A 19,048-nucleotide genomic window follows, 5' to 3' on the forward strand; every position below is an offset into this window, starting at 1 on the left:
AATTGAAAATAAAAATTCTGTCATTTTTGACCACCACGCCAAGAGTACCAGAGGGTGAGGGCACTTTGTCAAAAAGGTTCTATATAAGGAGAAATATCTTAAATATATTAATTGACTACTTTTATACTCATGACAGAATTTTATTTTTTGTTGGACTGCCATTTAAACGTACAGTATGGGATTTTTTATCCACTAGGGGTCGCTAACCTATTTACAATAACAAAGGCGTAGTTTGATGACGCAACATTTGCTAAGAATTATGGATCTTGTCATCAACGTCAAGCCGACCGATCTAATAATGTTTATGGATGACTGAATACATCGATGTTTTTGTCATGACTATGATATGAAGCAGTTCGGGATTGCTAAGAGACAGCTATCAGCTCCAAACCGCTCCAAACGCGACGCGAGTCCCGCGGATATAAAAGGAATATGGACATTTCATTCTACCGAACTACACGCAGAATCACTACTCACAGGTCAGTTTATTAGACAAATTAAACTTGTGAGGTAACGCAGCGCTGTTTCACTTGGTCTAACATTACACTAGCACACTAAACTGCATTTGAATGTGTTGAAATGTAACTTATGTGTTAGTTTGTCTGTATGAGACTAACGTTACGTTAAGCTAGATCAACATTAGAATAACATACAGATCATATTCTGACATTTTATCATTGTTGAACTATATAACATTGATTAGTTTTATGTAAATGTGCTCACCTGTTTAATAAAGTACATGTAGGAGCGGTCGAAGTCTCGGACGTGGAGCTCTCATTTGTATACTGTATGGGAGCTCTCGGCATCTCGAAAACACCGCGCTGATATTGATTCTCGTTTTAGTTCTCCTTTTTTATCCAAAGTCTGCTTGCCATGGTCCATAATGTTTGAACGAAACAACAACAGCGTGCAGATAGACATTGCGAGTGGTCCACGTCTGTCGTCTTGGTTACTATCAGAGGGCTCTGGTTCATAACTCTGGTTACCATGGCAGCACGAGCGGAAACCAGGGACAACGCGGATATGACGCCATTGACTGCGACATAACGGAAATAAAGACACGGTCCGTGTCTTCGAATTAAAATATTAATTTCTCTGGATTTAGAAGTTAATTGGAACTGTCGGGATAATGTAAATACACAACTTTAAAAAATATATAACATAGATATAGTGATTTTTTATATTTTTAAAGCAAAAAAAATACATATTGTGCCTTTAAGCTTGCAAGAATGTGAAAAATATTTTGTGTAATCTCTGACAGAGCATTTTCAGGTAATTGTGCCATTTGTGTGCCATGACTTTTTGACAGAAGGATTGTTCATCAGTAACATTTTCAATCCATCAATCAAATAAATGAATATATAATTTCTTGCACACATTTCTTGAAGAGCTCTATCAGAAAAAAAGTCCACAAAGTGTGGACTGATCTTAAAAGTTTGTATTATATATATCAGAATTATATTAATTATAACATAATATTTAAACTCATGGCTTCCTTGACCTCAACTCACCTGCTGTAAACAGATCCTCTCATAGAGACCGAAACTTGAAGAGACCGAAACGTCTCATCTAGCCTATTTATTCCGTAGGTCACCATATTTAAAGGGTGACATCACTGCAACAGAATACAACACTGCATTTAACATAATGACAGATGAGCATATGCACCGATTATGTTTTAATGTTCTTTGTTTTTGACATTTTATTGACACTGATTTGAGAATAGGCTAGCTTTATATATATATATATATATATATATATATATATATATATATATATATATATATATATATATATATATTAGCCTAAATCTTATCAAAGGTAAATAAATAAAGGCAATTTAACTTAAACAATCTGTAAATTGCTTTCAGCAACTAAACAGCAACTAAAACAATTGATGAAACTGCAGTGTAAGAGTAAAAATGATAACATGAAGAACACATATGAAAACATGATATTTACATTTAAAAAAAAAGAAAGAAATATACTTAAAATAGAAAACAGTTACCAAATTAATTGACTCTTGAAAAAAAAAAAAAATGATAGGCCTACTGGGATTTTGGCTTCCAAGATGTTTTAAAAAATTACTGCTAGAGAATCCAAGCATTTATTATTCAAAAGCATTTAGTTACTGAGAAACAGTCCTTAACGGTTCACCTTTAACGGTGAAACTTGACATCTAGACCCAGTGCTCCCTATGAGTCATTCCTCGAATAAGACATAAAACAAAACTGGCAAAAGAGTAATGCTTACCGTGAATAAAAAATTAATAAAAAAATCAACTTAAGACTTTTTGCTACCTACCCACGCGGCTTCAAATCATTTGTGCCTTTCCGCACTGACGTTTTAAAAAGCGCAAAACTCAAAAGAAACGTTCACTTAATAATACATGATCACTATGGTTACAAAGAGCCAACAGTTTCCCATTAACCTTCAAATCCACGTTCACACCTTTGGGCGGAGAGTTCTGTGATAGGTGTTTGAGTTCCTCACCTGTGCGCAATACTGTGCAATCAGGCAAAACGCGCTTGAGACACCGTTCATTAATCACCTTCCAGTGAGGTCACTCGTTTGTGTAGAAAATACAGTTGATGGTTTGTAAAATACATGAACAAAGATTTCAAAGAATGGGATGCTTTGAAATAGGGTATGTTCTGGCTATGGAAATAAGTGTTTGAATTCATCAAGAAATGTGCTGATTTATTTATAATGCTTTTAGGGCTTTCTGGCTTATAGTCAATATAATAAGCATTGATGCAGATACCTCTGCAGGTAAGCCATGCTAACCGTTTAAACTTTTTGTGTGTCAAGTCATGTAATTCATTACTTTGTGGACTATTCTTGCAGGTGGAATACGAGCGGAGTGTCTCGGAAATAGGGTGCAGTTTACTCTTCCTAGTTCTCTGAGTGAAGGAAGTCCTTTAGAGGTTTATGCAGTCAGTAAGTTGATTATCCCTTTGTTCGTGTGCCAATGAGTTTAATACCCCCAGGAATCAATTCAGAGCTTCTCTGGGCGTTTCAGATAACGCACAGACCGTCTTTCTCACACCTCACCTGGCGGCACAGTGTGGCTACACACAGAAATTGGATCCTTGGGGGAATACGAGGGTGTCAGCTTCCCTAAAGAGTTGTTTTGCAGAGAAACAGGTTTGTGTCTTTTATAAATTAAGCATTCCTTTAACCAGCTCTAATACTGGAACTATTATTTATCATAGAAAATATGAAGGAGAAAGGTTGGTGCATTTCCACAATTGAGTGGGTGTTTGAGAAAGAGAAAAAAAAAATATAGACCCAACCATGTTTATTTATGTTTCATTTTTGTAGGGAGACAAGGAATTTAAAGTAGCCATACAGGTTAAACTCTATGAATTCCCCATGCTATCTGCAAAAGTCCTTGAAGCGTCCAAGTCCTGCATTCACACTGTGGCTTCACGTGAGATTTTGTGTGAGACAAACTTCATGGAGGCAAGTAACTTCATTTTCTTATATAGAAAATATTTTGTCATTTCGGCTAAAATATGGACATCTTAGACATTACATATTGTCTGTATGTATCAAGTTTGACCAATGGCAGCTGGATAGTTTATGGGATTGATGGCTGCTTAATTTGAGGTGGATCACCTTACTTGCATTTGACTAAAATATCATGCCTTGTACTGAAATAAAGAATTTGTTTTAAATACTTAAAATATAAATTAGTAAATTTAATCTCTCCTTGACTCCAGAGGCCTGTTGCATGAAGCCGGTTTATGTTGCTGCCAGGTAAGTTTGAGATCAGTTTGAGCAAACTTTGGGTTTTATTTGCTTTATTTCCATGGTAACATGCTCTACGCAAACCAAAACTGGACCAATCAGCTGTGAGCAAAGTGACACATATCTAATGCAATAAAGCCACTTCCCCTGTATCTCACACTCCAAATTAAGGGGCTGTTTACATGACACTGTTTTCAACTTTGTGTTTTGGCCGTTCTTTTACAACGACCTGAAAACACAAATGGGATTCAAAGTAAAATGTTTTTTGAAAACGATGCCGTTATTGTCTCCAAAATGGAGACATAATGCACATGCCTATTATGTGTTCAGTCTATAGGTGCGTAGTGTTTCTTTACAAAGTAACATTGCCAACTACTGGCCTGGCAAGAATAATACAGCGTCTGGTGGTTTTCACTGCTTTGTGTGAACTGGGATCGTTTTGACAATGTTGTCATCTGTATGCAAAAAACGCAAAAGGAGTTTTCCGTTTTCAGTACATTGTTGTCATGTACACGTAACCTAAATATTTTAGAGACAAATTACATGTTCCGTCTGATTGGCTGTTTGCAGCACGTGTCACACTTTCAGGTACACACGGTTCAGAGTTAATCACAAACTCTGGATCAAACCCTGAGTTGACAGAACGTTTATATAGAGCGTTGTGAGCCTGCTGAACTTGATCTAAACCATGTTGGATTTGTATGATTTTGTCAACTCTAAACCTACTCTGAACTGAAACCCAGAGTTTGTTCAACTAGCATCATGCAACAGGCCTCAAGTAGGCCAAGATTACCACTGCTGCAACTCAATCCAATCAGTAACTCATTGAAAGGGTTTGTGTTACCTGCTATGGCTAGATCTCCACAAAATAATCTTTGAATGCTCTTTATTTTTAAACCAATTAGAGAATCTTGAACAATGAGTGTTCTAATGTGCCAATGGAAATTCAGTGTTATTTCTATCACAGCCTGTGCATGCCTGTTTATGTTCTGTCAGGTATCTGTAAGGATTGCAATACCAGAATTCAAGGAAGCATCAGTGAAAGGGGGGGTATGTACCCTATGTCTTTTCACTTTTTTAAAAGTGGTGCTTCAGTAAGTGGTGCTTCACTTAAAATTTGTTCATACTTTGGGTACAAATGGTGTGAACTGAACACCACTTACACCACATGAATGATGTCAGCAATTGCATGTTTTAAGGACATTGTAAACAATGGCAAAATGGCAGGTATCTAGATTGCATGCATCCATTCATACTATATTGAACAGAGGTGGGAGACTCGAGTCATATGACTTGACTCGAGTCAGACTCGAGTCGCAATTTTCTGGACTTGAGACTTACTTGACTAGATCTCTGCAAAGACTCGACTTGACTTTAGACTTGCTCCTTGTGACTTTACTTGACTCGTACTTGTGCCTTTTTACTTGAAGTGACTTGTGGAAAATAATTTTTTTCAATTGTTTTTTTGTTTTGTTTTTTGTTTTCGGAATCTCGTTTTCCCTCCTCTGTGGCCGTCAATCATTCTCCATTCAGTATTCAAACAGCGCGCGCGCCTCGTCCGGTTACAGCAGGATGCACGGTAAAACTCTCTCCAATATGATATATTCACATTATAATGCATGATCTGTAGATAAAAGGTTGTGGATTTGCATAAAATGACTTTATTTTGTTGGAGTTTGTTGCTGTTTTTAAACGACTCACTACCGTGTGCTTGTTAGATCACACACATCACAAGGACTATGAATCGGTATCAAACGCACAATAACTGGAATTTAAATTTGTGAAACAAATGATCAATAAACTGTTGGACAGATATACACTAGGATGTGTGCGCTCGACATTTCTTCGCTTTGTGCCGTGAACTTTTAAATGCGCACTTGTGCAGCGCAGCGCTGCACACTGTGTCTCCATGTTGCTTTGAGCACATCATTCTGCACCCGCGATGCGCATACGCGCTTTGTGCGCTCTGTTTTGAAGCGTTTCATATTATCATGGTTTTGCGCACTGAAAGATTATTAAAAGCCTATATTTTTTTTATACCTAGCCTGCTCAATACATTTAAAATAAGCAGAATTTAATTGTATATTATTTCTGTGTAGTGTAGGCTATATAAATATATACACTTCTGAATTCTTGACATTAATATATAAATGTAAAATTGTGAAATGTATGATTGCCTGATTGAATTTTATAAGAGTACTAATAGTAATTTGTTTTTATTAACATGTTTAGATTTTATAAAATTACTGTGCAGATTTTTTCAAGAATTACTTTTTGCTGCTGATTTATACACTCATTAAGTTTAATAAAAATACATAATACATTTATGTAATATTTAAAGGTGTTAACTGTAATCTTACACTGCAAAATAATAACTTAAAAAGGATTAAATTCATCACAATTATGTAAGTATCTGGAAATTTGCCGCGGGGCGAGGGCTTCGATAACCTCTCTTTTTTGACCACATGTGTTTGCATCCCTGGACACTTATAGGTATTATTACTATATGTTGAGATGGGGGCATGTGACAATGTTCACTCCATGTTTACACAGATTCATCAGGGTATTCATAGATAGAAATGATCCAGTTTAACAGCTGTAGTTCTGACTCCTCCTGAGAAGGGTACATCAGCACATTCTACTGTCTGAAAAACTTACAATAATATGAAATTCCCAGATATATGTTCTTGGGTCTTTTTAAGCGTGTTCACGTTGGCCTAATTGGATTAAATTGAAGTTTCGAATGTTTTTGTTTAGTTTACACTTTCATAGGGGACATCACAGCAAAATAACTATATGTAGGGCTAGCACAAGATGGGAAAAGTTTTATTAATTCTTGTTTACTTGTGTTCATTTAATTTATTTTTATTTTAGAGCATTTAAAGTGCTTCTTAACGATATTTTATTTATTACACACAAGTTAATTTATTTATTTTTGTAACCCATCAGCCCTCTGTGTCTAAATGAGTAATAAAAGTCCCAGAGTTAAAAAATGTGTAAAACGAGCCTGTGTGTGACTTGGTATGACTTGATGACTAAGTTGCGACTTGACTTGACTTGACTTGACTTGACTTGACTTGACTTGACTTGAACCTTACAACAGAATGACTTGACTTGACTTGCAATGTTAAGACTTGGACTTGACTTGAGACTTGCATTTAGTGACTTACTCCCACCTCTGATATTGAATATAGTTGTGTGTGTGTTTTTTTTTTTTTTTTTTTTTTTTTTTTTTTTTAAATCATGAAGTTCTTTATCACATTTGGTTCCAACTCTGTATGCGATTATGGACACTGCTATACTAGCAGTCCTCATAGGTAATAAAATACCATAGAGACTTGGGGGTGGGATATTAATTTGATATGCCAACAACTAAGGCCATGTCCACACTAAGGCCCCGTTTACACGTACATGGTTATTTTGAAAAACGGAGACATTTCTCTTCGTTTGCGCCCTTCGTTTACACGCAAACGGAGGATTCGCCAATGAAACCGATTCTTTCTAAAAACTCCGGCCAGAGTGGAGATTTTGAAAATCTTCGTTTGCCCGTTTGCATGTAAACTGAGAAAAACTGAGTTTTAGGCAGCGACGTCACAGAATGTAACTATTTTCGGGATTCTGATTGGCTAAGGTGGGCTTGAGCTTCTCGTTACACTGCCACCTACAGGTTTGGCATGCTCTTGACAGCACATACATGGGTTCGTGTGCACAATGTTATTTTTGAAAACGAAGAGGGGTGAAATGTCCGTTTATGAAAATAGCCATCCACGTGTAAACGTAGCCTAATACGTTTTCGTTTGAAAACGCAACTTTTTCTCTCCGTTTTGGCCTTCCGTCCACACTGAGACGGCGTTTTTATTAAGGAAAACGAAGCTTTATGAAAACGCACTCCAAAGCGTATACATTTGAAAACGCCGTTTTCGTGTTGTAGTGTGGACTGTGAAACCGGAGGGATTTAAAAGCGATGACGTAAATTTAGTCATGTGACGCATATTGTACCAATAGATATTCACGTTTATACCAGTATTGTGCCTGTTATGTGCTATTCACTTTCACACTGTTGCTAAAAATATTCTACATTGCACACTCTTCATATCACAGTCCTGCAAAGATGACAGAATTTACTCACATGTGCTGTCCTGCGGTAATACATGAGAGCAGTCGCATTTTAGACCAAACATATGGTGACTGCGTGCGACCTGGACGCATCAGTGAATGGTGAGATATTTTACTAAATAAAATTATCCTGTCAGAAGAATTGCGCGATAACTTCATTATTTATTTTTCCATCTGAATCATATCAGTGAGCGTTTGTGGGGTTTTACACATGCGCAGTAAAGGTGAATTTAGCGTTTTCAGGCGTTTTTCAAAAGTTTCTCATCCACACTGAAACGTCCGAAAACGCTTAAACGCTAGTGTGGATGGAGAGCGTTTATAAACGAAAACGCCGTTTTCAAATGTATCCGGATTAATGTAGACGTAGCCTAATCTTCTAGCAACTGCATAATGCACTAAAAATACTTTGGTAACTGCATGGCAACATCCTGGCAACTGCCATAGCCTTTTGGTTGTGAGTTTTGCGTGTGCAAGCACCACTCACACTTTATTTTTTATCAAAATGGTGATTTTGGTGACTTTGATACAGATTCTTGCATTTTGTCCTATTGTAACAGCCCACAGTTATACCTAACTTGCAACTCTGGAACATCTTACTCTACACCCCTGGAGAGAAGGCTTTTGATAGAGAGACACTCCAAGGGATGGGCTACAATGTTTACAGTTCTCCAACACGGCTGGTCATGCGAAGCCCATACAACATGGCTGAAAACTTTGTCCTAAATGTATGAAATGTTTCATATGCCAGTGGATAACACATTAATTTCCCTACAGTGCCTGAAGTATTTTTCCTTGTCAGGTTGACGATGTTGATATGATTGTGTTCAAATCAGTGGTCCTTTTCAGAGATCGCTGGATGATGGCTATTGTGGAGTCGACAGCTGCCTGTCCAACCAGTGAGACTTCATTCTCACACTTATTTTGCCACTTTGGTGTCCCATGACTGTGTAGTCCTGAAGTCCTGTACTCTGATTTAACTTCAGATGGAGCTTCTGTTGTGGGTCAGATGATTTCTTGGCGCTTTCCTCTGCACTTAACTCCTTTGATGTCCTCAGAAGTTGAAATCCTGGAGGTGCACATGGGCGTTGATGGTAGAAGGCTCACATCTGAAGAGATGAGTAGCCATAACTACGGCATGATCTTCACAAAGTCCCATGTAGTTGTTGAGATTCCTATTGGGGCTCCTGGTGGATACTACAAGGTTGAGTTTTCTACAGACTTAAGTTTTCCTTAATGTGTCTAACCTGAATATGAGTAACACCTTTTATTTTTTTATTAGAGTCATGCTGTTGAGAACCAGTACCATATAAGTTACACCATAGAACCCATGCTTGAGCTTATGTGGATGGAGGGTCAGGATAAGACCACATATAAGGTCTTATTCCCCATCACCACCCCTTTGACACCATGCCCCCCCCATATCACAGACAGTGAGTGTTGAATTTAGGGCAGAACGGCTTATTGTACATAATTTTTATTTATTTTAAGAATTGTTTTTATGTGATCAGACACTCAACCCAAGCAGAAGGTGTTTGAAGCATTGCTGAGTTACTTTCTACCTGATGTGGTGCTGCTGAATATCACCTTTGGCTCAGAATTGCTCACTGTCTCTGAGGTCATTATTAAAGGCATCGGCCTGCAAGAGCAAAGCTTCCCCAATGGCACCAAAGCCTTTGCTCTCCAGGTTCCCTTCTCTCAACCTTATGTTCAAGAAAAGGTGTGCATTTCACTTGTTTATGAAGCTGTTGTATTATTTGCCCTGTCTTAACATGGTTTCATCTGTAATGCAGACTCTTCGTCCTGATAGAAGAACCTACTTTCTTCCTCTTGTCTTTGGTTTCATCATCTTACCTGAACAGGCATCATTTTCATACTCCACAGTACTAGAAGCTTCTTTAAGTGACATTGGTAAGGCCTTTGTAAAAACATTTCTATATTGGCTACAAGAGTGCTCCTGGAGATCTCCCTTTGTGCCAAGGGGGGAAGATTTATTGGTTAGCACAATCCAGGTAGTATATAGTAATGCCTTATGAATGGATAGTGGATTATTTCTAGTGAAGGGCTTTGAGACTGTGCCTTATTGAGGTTTCATCAGCATGGTCAGACTATCATTTTCCTGCAGCTCAAGAGTTGTCCACATGGCATTTATGGCTCAATTAGGTGATAAGGCTCAAAGTAATTTGTCAAGAACTAAGTGGCCATGAGCAAAAATGGCAGTAAGATCATGTTCTTTGATTCACTTTGCTACTGAGAATGATAATGGATACTTTTTTATTTGAACTGCAGTAAAGGTAGATCACTAAGAGCAGAATTGTGCATAGCTGGGCTTTGTGCTGATATTTAACTTGGTGTCCTTTTTCTTCTGCAGTCCGTCCAACTGCAGGGGGAAGATGCATTGAGGATATCTTCAGAATTCATGTCAAATATGGAAGCACCCCAAGATCCCAATTACAGATCAAACTGGGACAGGTGGAGCTGAGTGATGAAGTATTACAGGAGTATGAACACGATTCAAATGAAACCCATTTCATCATTATTGTGCCGTTCCTAGCCCCACTTGTGGCTTTAGAGGTATTCTTCAGATTTCCTGTGTTGCACTGGTGATTAGTGTTTCCATTGCACAGTTTACTAGTCATGAGTGGTAAACTTGTATTTAAACTGATATTCATCCAAATATTGACAACTCAGTCTATTTGACTAAAGCCTCGTGTAGCTTCTAACCCATTGCTGACTGATTTCATACCTTCTTTTTTCAAGTCTGTTCAGTTGACCGGAGTCCTGGGAAGAATTGATGTGGAACTTTATGATACCTTGAATAACCTGCAAGTCAAAGATTTCTCCCTTGCCTGCCCCTTTTTTGTAAAAATGTCAGGTTGGTTCATATTTGACATTACTTCTCTAATGATGTCTTGTTGCCATTTTACGATTTAGTTTCTTTGTTGTTGTGCCAGAGTGTTTTTCTAATGGAACGATTGGTGTGGTGGTTCCCAAACTGGAATCTGTACCACGTCTGCTTCCCGGTGAACTCTCTCTAAGAGACCCGGCCTGCAAACCCTACTACAATGAAGCCCACTTTGCTTTTTTCCGCTTTGATGTCACCACTTGTGGAACCACACGAACGGTACGTTGAGGGCACTCACATCAAGCATTCACACTACTGCTGTTATGTGACCAAATGATTTACTCTTTTACTTGTTTAGTTTGTCGGGGACACCATGAAATATGAGAATGTAGTCACCTGGAAGAAAGATGAACCTTTGCCCCAGACCTCCGAATTTCACCCTGAGCCAGAATACAGGTTATGGGTGGGCGGTTTCCCAGTGAAAGTTTTATAGTTTATTCATCAGTAAGCTTTGCCCCTTGAAACAAGCAATGTTGTGTTTAAACAGAATAAATCAACTATTTGGCAAAAAAAAAAAAAAAATTAATGAATGCTAAACAATCCACAAAATGGTTGGTGTCCACTAAAATAAAAATGTGCTTTCAGTGCTGCATTATCAGTGACTGTCACAATATTTACTAAGTCACTTCATTTATCAATGCAGAATTAGGTAATTCACTTAACATTTAGTGGGCATATCAAGCATTTGGTAGATGTTTATTATGAACATTTGTAACAAACTTTATTTATGTCTATTTAAATGGTTGAATTCACCTCATTTTTCAGTTTGCTATGTTAAAGTATCGGCATATGTTTAGTTCTTTATTAAAAGACTTCTTAGCTACCACAGTGATTCCAGGTGTACATACTGAGCAACTGTATGGTGAAGTACAACAATCACTGAAATGTTAGTAAAGTTACTTTTTCTCCTGAAACTGCTCATCTCAACCAGGATTTACGTGTCCTGCGTTTATAGCGCAAACTCCACCCAAAGCATGATCTTCCATTCCGTTTCACACTTTAAAGAGCCGGAGACTGATGTTGGGAAGGGTGAACTCACTGTTAGCTTGAGGCTCTCTCAGGGTATGTAAACTACTCCATTAGTTTTACTAATGGTTCCACTTAAAGTTGAATCCATTATATTTTGGCATTCATTTTGACACATTTTCAAGTAAAATTGTATTAAATGAGATTGTAGAGTGGGACTTCAATGTATCCTTTTGGAATGTTTTGGATCATAAGTGAATGTTACGAAACCAAAACAGAACCAGACAGCATGCAATTTTGAAAATACAATTCCTAAATGGCAAGTTATTACACTTTTATCAAAGATCACAAGTTTTTTTCTTCTTTGGAATAACATGCAATTGAGTCATTCACAATAATACCAGAAATGCATATCAAAGTAAATGGGATCCAAAATGTTTTCATGTTGACTAAAATTATATTGACAATCCAGGGTGCTGCACTTTTTTTTTATATACATGTATACGTGTGTGTGTGTGTGTGTATACATATATATATATATATATATATATATATATATATATATATATATATATATATATATATATATATATATATATATATATATATATATATATATATATATATATATGTGTGTATATGTATATGTGTGTGAGAGCCTGTCAGTCTGAGCAATATATGGTCTAATGAGTTGTTTTTTTTGTTTTTTTTCCAAGATATGGTCTACAGACTCTTCTATCATGATGGCGACTACCCTGTTTTAAAGTTTCTGAAACAGCCTTTGTATTTTGAGGTGGGTATGGATCACTCCAGGGACTCCAGGGTTGCAGTAGGCCTGGAAAACTGTTGGGCAACACTCACCAAGGACAGAGAATCCCAACCTAAATGGGATTTAATTGTTGATGGGTATGTTTGAAGCATTGTATGTGTTTGTTTGAACATTTCTTGATGAGGGCTCTAATTCTTCATCTCTAATCAGATGTCCGAATCCTAAAGGCCCTGAACAGACCATCATCCATCCTGTAAGTGAAGATGACAGAGTGGACATCCCAGATCACTTCAAGAGATTTGAGGTTAAAGCACTTACTTTAAGAGAGGATGATGGGAGTTCTGAAAGTGAGGATGCCACCGTGGCCAGACGGGTGAGCTGAAAAGTTTTCAGAATTTGCATTAAAAATACAAATGGTTTTCTAAAAGTCTATTTTCTACATTGTTCTTTTTATATTTCTAGTAAATGTGGATTCAATTTACGTTCAAAATAGGTATTTGTCCACTGTGATGTTGTCATTTGTCATGCTGAAAACACTGCTGATGGACGGTGTTACAAACAGTGCGTGGCGAATCCGAGCCAGATCGGGAGCAGCTCAAAACGGGGTAATGGTCTAAATTCAATCAAGTGAAAGTACAGTTTCTCATCTCTGACCATTCACACTCTTCCACAGTTCGCAGGAGTTCAAGCTTTTCAGAGGAAGCCCTGCAGCATGTGTCTGCTGGCCCCATTCTGTTGATCTGAACATGTAAGTGCATTTAGTTTTCCAATTTATCTCTGGAAATGCACTTTAATACTTCTGAAGGCATCAGCACAAGGAGACTCCGCTTGGTGCAACATTTAACTCAAAGTTGTAATGTAGCTGATGCAGATGTTGTGGACATGTTCTGTGATGAATCGCATATCTGCCCTGTGAAACTTCAAAAATCATTTCTCAAATAAAATGTCTGGCATTTTTGCAAGGATAAATTACTGCCACTCACATTGCAATTACATAATGTAACTGTAGATGCTTTGTCCACAAGATGGTGTCAAGTTGAATAAAGCATTTTAACCCAAACAATTTTTATTTTGTCATTTATTTAAGACTTGTTTTGAAGAAAAAAGCAGGCACTGTAGACTAAAAGTTCAAAAGCACAGTAATTGGGGAAATATTGGCCAAACCAGAATAATTCAAAGGTGACCAGGGAAGGTACTGGAATATTGAACGCATACCACACACGGCTATCTTGACCCTCTTTGGTGCTCTGGGAAATGAATGGGAATGGGAAACGGATTTCATCCAGTGGAAACTTTTGGTACTGCACCTAATCAATCTTACTGAAACCTTTTTCTTTTCTTTTTTCAACCTCAAATTGAGCACAACTTTAGATGTATGGCTTTGATTTTTCTTGAAGTTTTAGAAAATATATTTCATATAAAAAATTAAAATGGTATTTCTGAAGACTTTCTCAACCAATAATCTGCCAAGTGTCGCTTTTAAAAAGTGACTAGACATAAGTCTGTTCTCCAAAGCATTAAAGATTTACAGTATGACCGTTTTTAAGTTGGAAGTTTCATTTTCAGATTGATGAATCTGGGAAAAAAGTGAACAAATGGATTATAACTAGATTTTATTATATATCAAAATAAAATCTAGTACATTTTACTGCAAGGAGGTGATTTTTGCCATGTGAAAAGCACCAGAGGGTTAAGTATGCAAAAATTATTAAATGTATAGCTGTCAAATTGTGTAGGCTGGGTTGAAAGCAATTGGCCAATTTCAGATGATTCACTGATTCAGAACAACCTGAAATGAATTAAACTTGAGAGAAAGTCTATTAGGAACAGTAGTGATTATTGCTGTTCCTGAAGATTAAACCTGAACAGCCAAGTAGTCACACTTCATGTGTTTTGTATTGGGGTCACCTGTATGCTAGCTAAACATTACTAAATATAGGAATAATAGGCCTTGTCCCAAATGGCCCACTTCATAGTATGTTCTTGTGGAGTTACAATGGCTGCCTCATGCACATGATTGTGAAGTCAGTGTTGGTGGTAATGGCTATATTGCTTGCTGTAAATGGACTTAAAGACGTTAAATATTATTTCCAAGCATTCCGTTCCTCCAAGATAAACGCTAGGCCTATACAAATTCTATGTTGAATATATGTTCATATTTAATATTTCTAACATAATTATATACATAAATTTTGTCAGTTGTTACGTGTCTACAGAATACACACCCATCTTAACGATTGCTATATAGGTTATGTGCAAATTAACATTAGTAACAATTAATTCACAGACATGAAATTATTCTTTTGTGTTGGACAACACTCTTATCATAATCATTTATCTTAAGCTTGTGTATATTTTAAGTTAAAGCTGTTAAGTTAAGCAATTTCTCATGTAGGTTTTTTTTTTTTTGTCTTTTATACTGTATAATGATCACTATAGGTGCGCTAGGCATGTTTTTTTTTATTGGGTTTCCCTGAAGAGATATACATTGTTGTTAAAACAAAAGTTAAAGTGACGCAGGTTCATTGCGTTTTACTGTGAAATGAGAGTTCCATGTCTTTCTTAAAATCAATAGTCTGAAAAAGTCATGACTTTTCATTTTACACCTTAGACTAGGCGTAAAATTTAATCTCAGACGTGCGCTACGCCTAGATGGTGCAACAGGTATTATAATTCTACACAGGACTTAAAACGCATTTTACATCCCGGGTGTGCTTCCAGCTGGTGCAACCGGCCCCTGAGCCTCGCGCTTAAGACTGCACATGCACATTGTCTGGTCCAGCCTGAAAAATAAGCTTTAGAATTTGAGCATAAGAAACAACATTTATGGGACAGTTCATGTCAGCTTTTTGTGTTGTTTAATTGTGAATTCACCATGCAGTTTGAAGTTTCAGGATTCGCAGTAAAAAGGATTTGTCTTGGGTGCCTGAAATAGCTGGCCGGAGGCTTTGTAAATACAGTGAGGAAAATAAGTATTTGAACACCCTGCTATTTTGCAAGTTCTCCCACTTGGAAATCATGGAGGGGTCTGAAATTGTCATCGTAGGTGCATGTCCACTGTGAGAGACATGATCTAAAAAAAAAAATCCAGAAATCACAATATATGATTTTTTTAACTATTTATTTGTATGATACAGCTGCAAATATGTATTTGAACACCTGTCTATCAGCTAGAATTCTGACCCTCAAAGACCTGTTAGTCTGCCTTTAAAATGTCCACCTCCACTCCATTTATTATCCTAAATTAGATGCACCTGTTTGAGGTCGTTAGCTGCATAAAGACACCTGTCCACCCCATACAATCAGTAAGAATCCAACTACTAACATGGCCAAGACCAAAGAGCTGTCCAAAGACACTAGAGACAAAATTGTACACCTCCACAAGGCTGGAAAGGGCTACGGGGAAATTGCCAAGCAGCTTGGTGAAAAAAGGTCCACTGTTGGAGCAATCATTAGAAAATGGAAGAAACTAAACATGACTGTCAATCTCCCTCGGACTGGGGCTCCATGCAAGATCTCACCTCGTGGGGTCTCAATGATCCTAAGAAAGGTGAGAAATCAGCCCAGAACTACACGGGAGGAGCTGGTCAATGACCTGAAAAGAGCTGGGACCACCGTTTCCAAGGTTACTGTTGGTAATACACTAAGACGTCATGGTTTGAAATCATGCATGGCACGGAAGGTTCCCCTGCTTAAACCAGCACATGTCAAGGCCCGTCTTAAAGTTTGCCCATGACCATTTGGATGATCCAGAGGAGTCATGGGAGAAAGTCATGTGATCAGATGAGACCAAAATAGAACTTTTTGGTCATAATTCCACTAAACGTGTTTGGAGGAAGAAGAATGATGAGTACCATCCCAAGAACACCATCCCTACTGTGAAGCATGGGGGTGGTAGCATCATGCTTTGGGGGTGTTTTTCTGCACATGGGACAGGGCGACTGCACTGTATTAAGGAGAGGATGACCGGGGCCATGTATTGCGAGATTTTGGGGAACAACCTCCTCCCTCAGTTAGAGCATTGAAGATGGGTCGAGGCTGGGTCTTCCAACATGACAATGACCCGAAGCACACAGCCAGGATAACCAAGGAGTGGCTCTGTAAGAAGCATATCAAGGTTCTGGCGTGGCGTGGCCTAGCCAGTCTCCAGACCTAAACCCAATAGAGAATCTTTGGAGGGAGCTCAAACTCCGTGTTTCTCAGCGACAGCCAGTGGCGGACTGGCACCAAAAAGAGGCCCTGGCAATTTTAGCAGAGAGGCCACATTTGTCTTCTCAAGTCATCTGCAACCAACACAGAAACATAACATTACACAAACAACACACTCCAATAATAGCTTAACCAAGACATGAAAAATAAATGTTTTACCTTCATGTGGTTACAGTAGCAGGTTGCGCAATAATTTGCTTTTCTCTGCCACTCAGTCAATCACTGCTATGCTCTCATTACCCATCATTCACTTGTCATTATCTATCATCTCATCAGGTCAATGATCGCGAGAAATTCCACTGACTAAAAACATTCAAAATACCTTATAAATAGAGAGATTACATACATTTAGGCTATTTGTCCTTCACAGGAAAAATAGAAATAAAAAGTAATTATTATTATTTAGTTCATAGGGCTATTATTTTTCAGAGATAGGCCGTGGTGTTTGTTTGTTTGCTTTTTTCCTTGTTTTTTTGTGGCCGCCTGCAGCTCCGCTTAATTTATTATTATTTTATTCATATTTACATTTACATTTATGCATTTGGCAGACGCTTTTATCCAAAGCGACTTACATTGCATTCAACGTACACATTTTTACATTTTGTCAGTTCATAAGTCTGTTGATTTGCGACGGCCTATTGTTGCAGACACTCCGCTTTATTTATTTATTTAGCCTTTTTATATGGTTGTGATGAGCGCCGAGCGAGCCGCTGGCTGTGCTGCCGGTTGCGGGCGGACAATCCGCCAAAAGGCGGCCGCATCTCCGCTTTATTTATTTATTTAGCCTTTTTATATGGTTGTGCGCCACAAGTTGTGATGAGCGGCGAGCGAGCCGCTGGTGGTGCTGCCGCTTGCAGCCATTGCGCCAATAGGCGGCCGCTTCCTCGCTTTATTTAGCCTATTTATTTGTTTGTGATGCGGCCACAACAAGTGATGAGACCAGGCGGCCGCAGTGGCATTTGCCCACATTGCCCAATGGCCAGTCCGTCACTGGCGACAGCCCAGAAACCTGACTGATCTAGAGAAGATCTGTGTGGAGGAGTGGGCCAAAATCCCTCCTGCAGTGTGTGCAAACCTGGTGAAAAACTACAGGAAACGTTTGACCTCTGTAATTGCAAACAAAGGCTACTGTACCAAATATTAACATTGATTTTCTCAGGTGTTCAAATACTTATTTGCAGCTGTATCATACAAATAAATAGTTAAAAAATCATACATTGTGATTTCTGGATATTTTTTTTTTTAGATTATGTCTCTCAGAGTGGACATGCACCTACGATGACAATTTCAGACCCCTCCATGATTTCTAAGTGGGAGAACTTGCAAAATAGCAGGGTGTTCAAATACTTATTTTCCTTACTGTATGTCCACCAAGTAAAAAGACTTTCCTTGAAAGGGACTTTGAAATGAGTCAATGGCTGCATCCGAAAGCGCATACTTCCCTATATATAGTAGGTGAAAAACAGTATGTGACAAAAGTATGTCCAAATTTGCAGTACTCATAAAACTGTAGGCAAAAAGTAGCCGGCACTATCCAAAAATATTCCAAGGTTTTTACATTGGGAAAGAGGACCTAGATGTTTTTGTTGTTTTTTTTGGCCTCAGAGGGCCCAATAACCTCCGACTTATTTTCATTTAAATTTAGAAATTTTACTGACATCCAGGCTTTTAAATCAGTAAGTCAGGCTAGTAAAGAATCTACACAATTTTTATCTTGTTTTGGGGGGAGATAAATTTGATTGAAAATGGCATCGGAGCCTAAATGGAACCCTAGAAAAGACTGAAACCAATTCAAAGCTTTCCCTTGGATGCCTGCACATTTCTCTGAACGAGACAACAGGACATGGTATGGTCCACTGTGTCAAAGCCAGCGCTTAAATCTAAGAGCACAAGCACGACAGAGCTGCCAGTAGCACCAATTAATATTACATAATTTATCACCTTAATAGGTTCTGTAGAATGGCATTTATTAAATCCTGATCATTTATGGTTTTAAAAAGAGTTCATGGATTATGGCAGTTTCTTTCGATGAGGTCAGCCAAGTAGACCCGTTGGGCTTTATGCATATACTGCTTGCAAAAACTACTACTTTCAAATGGTCTTCAATACTGAAAGCCCCCAGAATGGTGTAGTTATGGCCTCTACCAGCAGGGGCTGGTGACTGGCCCACACAAACCAGCCAGACCTCGATGTTCTCGGCAGTGATCAAGACTGCAGACATGCACAGGTGTTTAAAATCATATTTACAATTCAAATAACTCTCTGGGAAAAAAAATAATAAAAAATACTCACCCTCATGTCGTTCCAAACCCATAAGACCTTTGTTCATCATT

The 19,048-nt window shown here is 38.1% G+C and overlaps 1 protein-coding gene and 1 long non-coding RNA gene across 2 annotated transcripts; one reads left to right on the forward strand and one right to left on the reverse strand.

The window, feature by feature from the left end:
• Nucleotides 1-2,627: 2,627 nt before the first annotated feature.
• Nucleotides 2,628-13,563, forward strand: zpax2 (zona pellucida protein AX 2; the record flags this gene model as incomplete). The annotated part of the gene is made up of 21 exons (XM_084090715.1): nt 2,628-2,647; nt 2,720-2,772; nt 2,848-2,940; nt 3,023-3,147; nt 3,325-3,465; nt 4,750-4,803; nt 8,427-8,594; nt 8,669-8,765; nt 8,853-9,070; nt 9,149-9,299; nt 9,378-9,630; nt 9,992-10,044; nt 10,238-10,440; nt 10,627-10,741; nt 10,821-10,990; nt 11,070-11,167; nt 11,703-11,833; nt 12,454-12,643; nt 12,717-12,879; nt 13,000-13,111; nt 13,180-13,563. 21 exons carry the CDS (start codon nt 2,628-2,630, stop codon nt 13,248-13,250), a joined length of 2,679 nt encoding a protein of 892 aa, XP_083946841.1. The 3' UTR covers nt 13,251-13,563.
• Nucleotides 13,564-17,149: 3,586 nt separating this feature from the next.
• On the reverse strand, nt 17,150-17,709 carry LOC311068848. Its single transcript, XR_014603439.1, has 2 exons — nt 17,501-17,709; nt 17,150-17,389 (listed from the first exon to the last, which is right to left on the reverse strand). It is a non-coding gene; the product is annotated as an uncharacterized lncRNA (long non-coding RNA).
• Between the last annotated feature and the right edge of the window lie 1,339 nt (nt 17,710-19,048).

This window comes from Abramis brama (genome assembly GCF_963993115.1).
Source record: "Abramis brama genome assembly, chromosome: 18".
NCBI classification, from domain to species: domain Eukaryota; kingdom Metazoa; phylum Chordata; class Actinopteri; order Cypriniformes; family Leuciscidae; genus Abramis; species Abramis brama.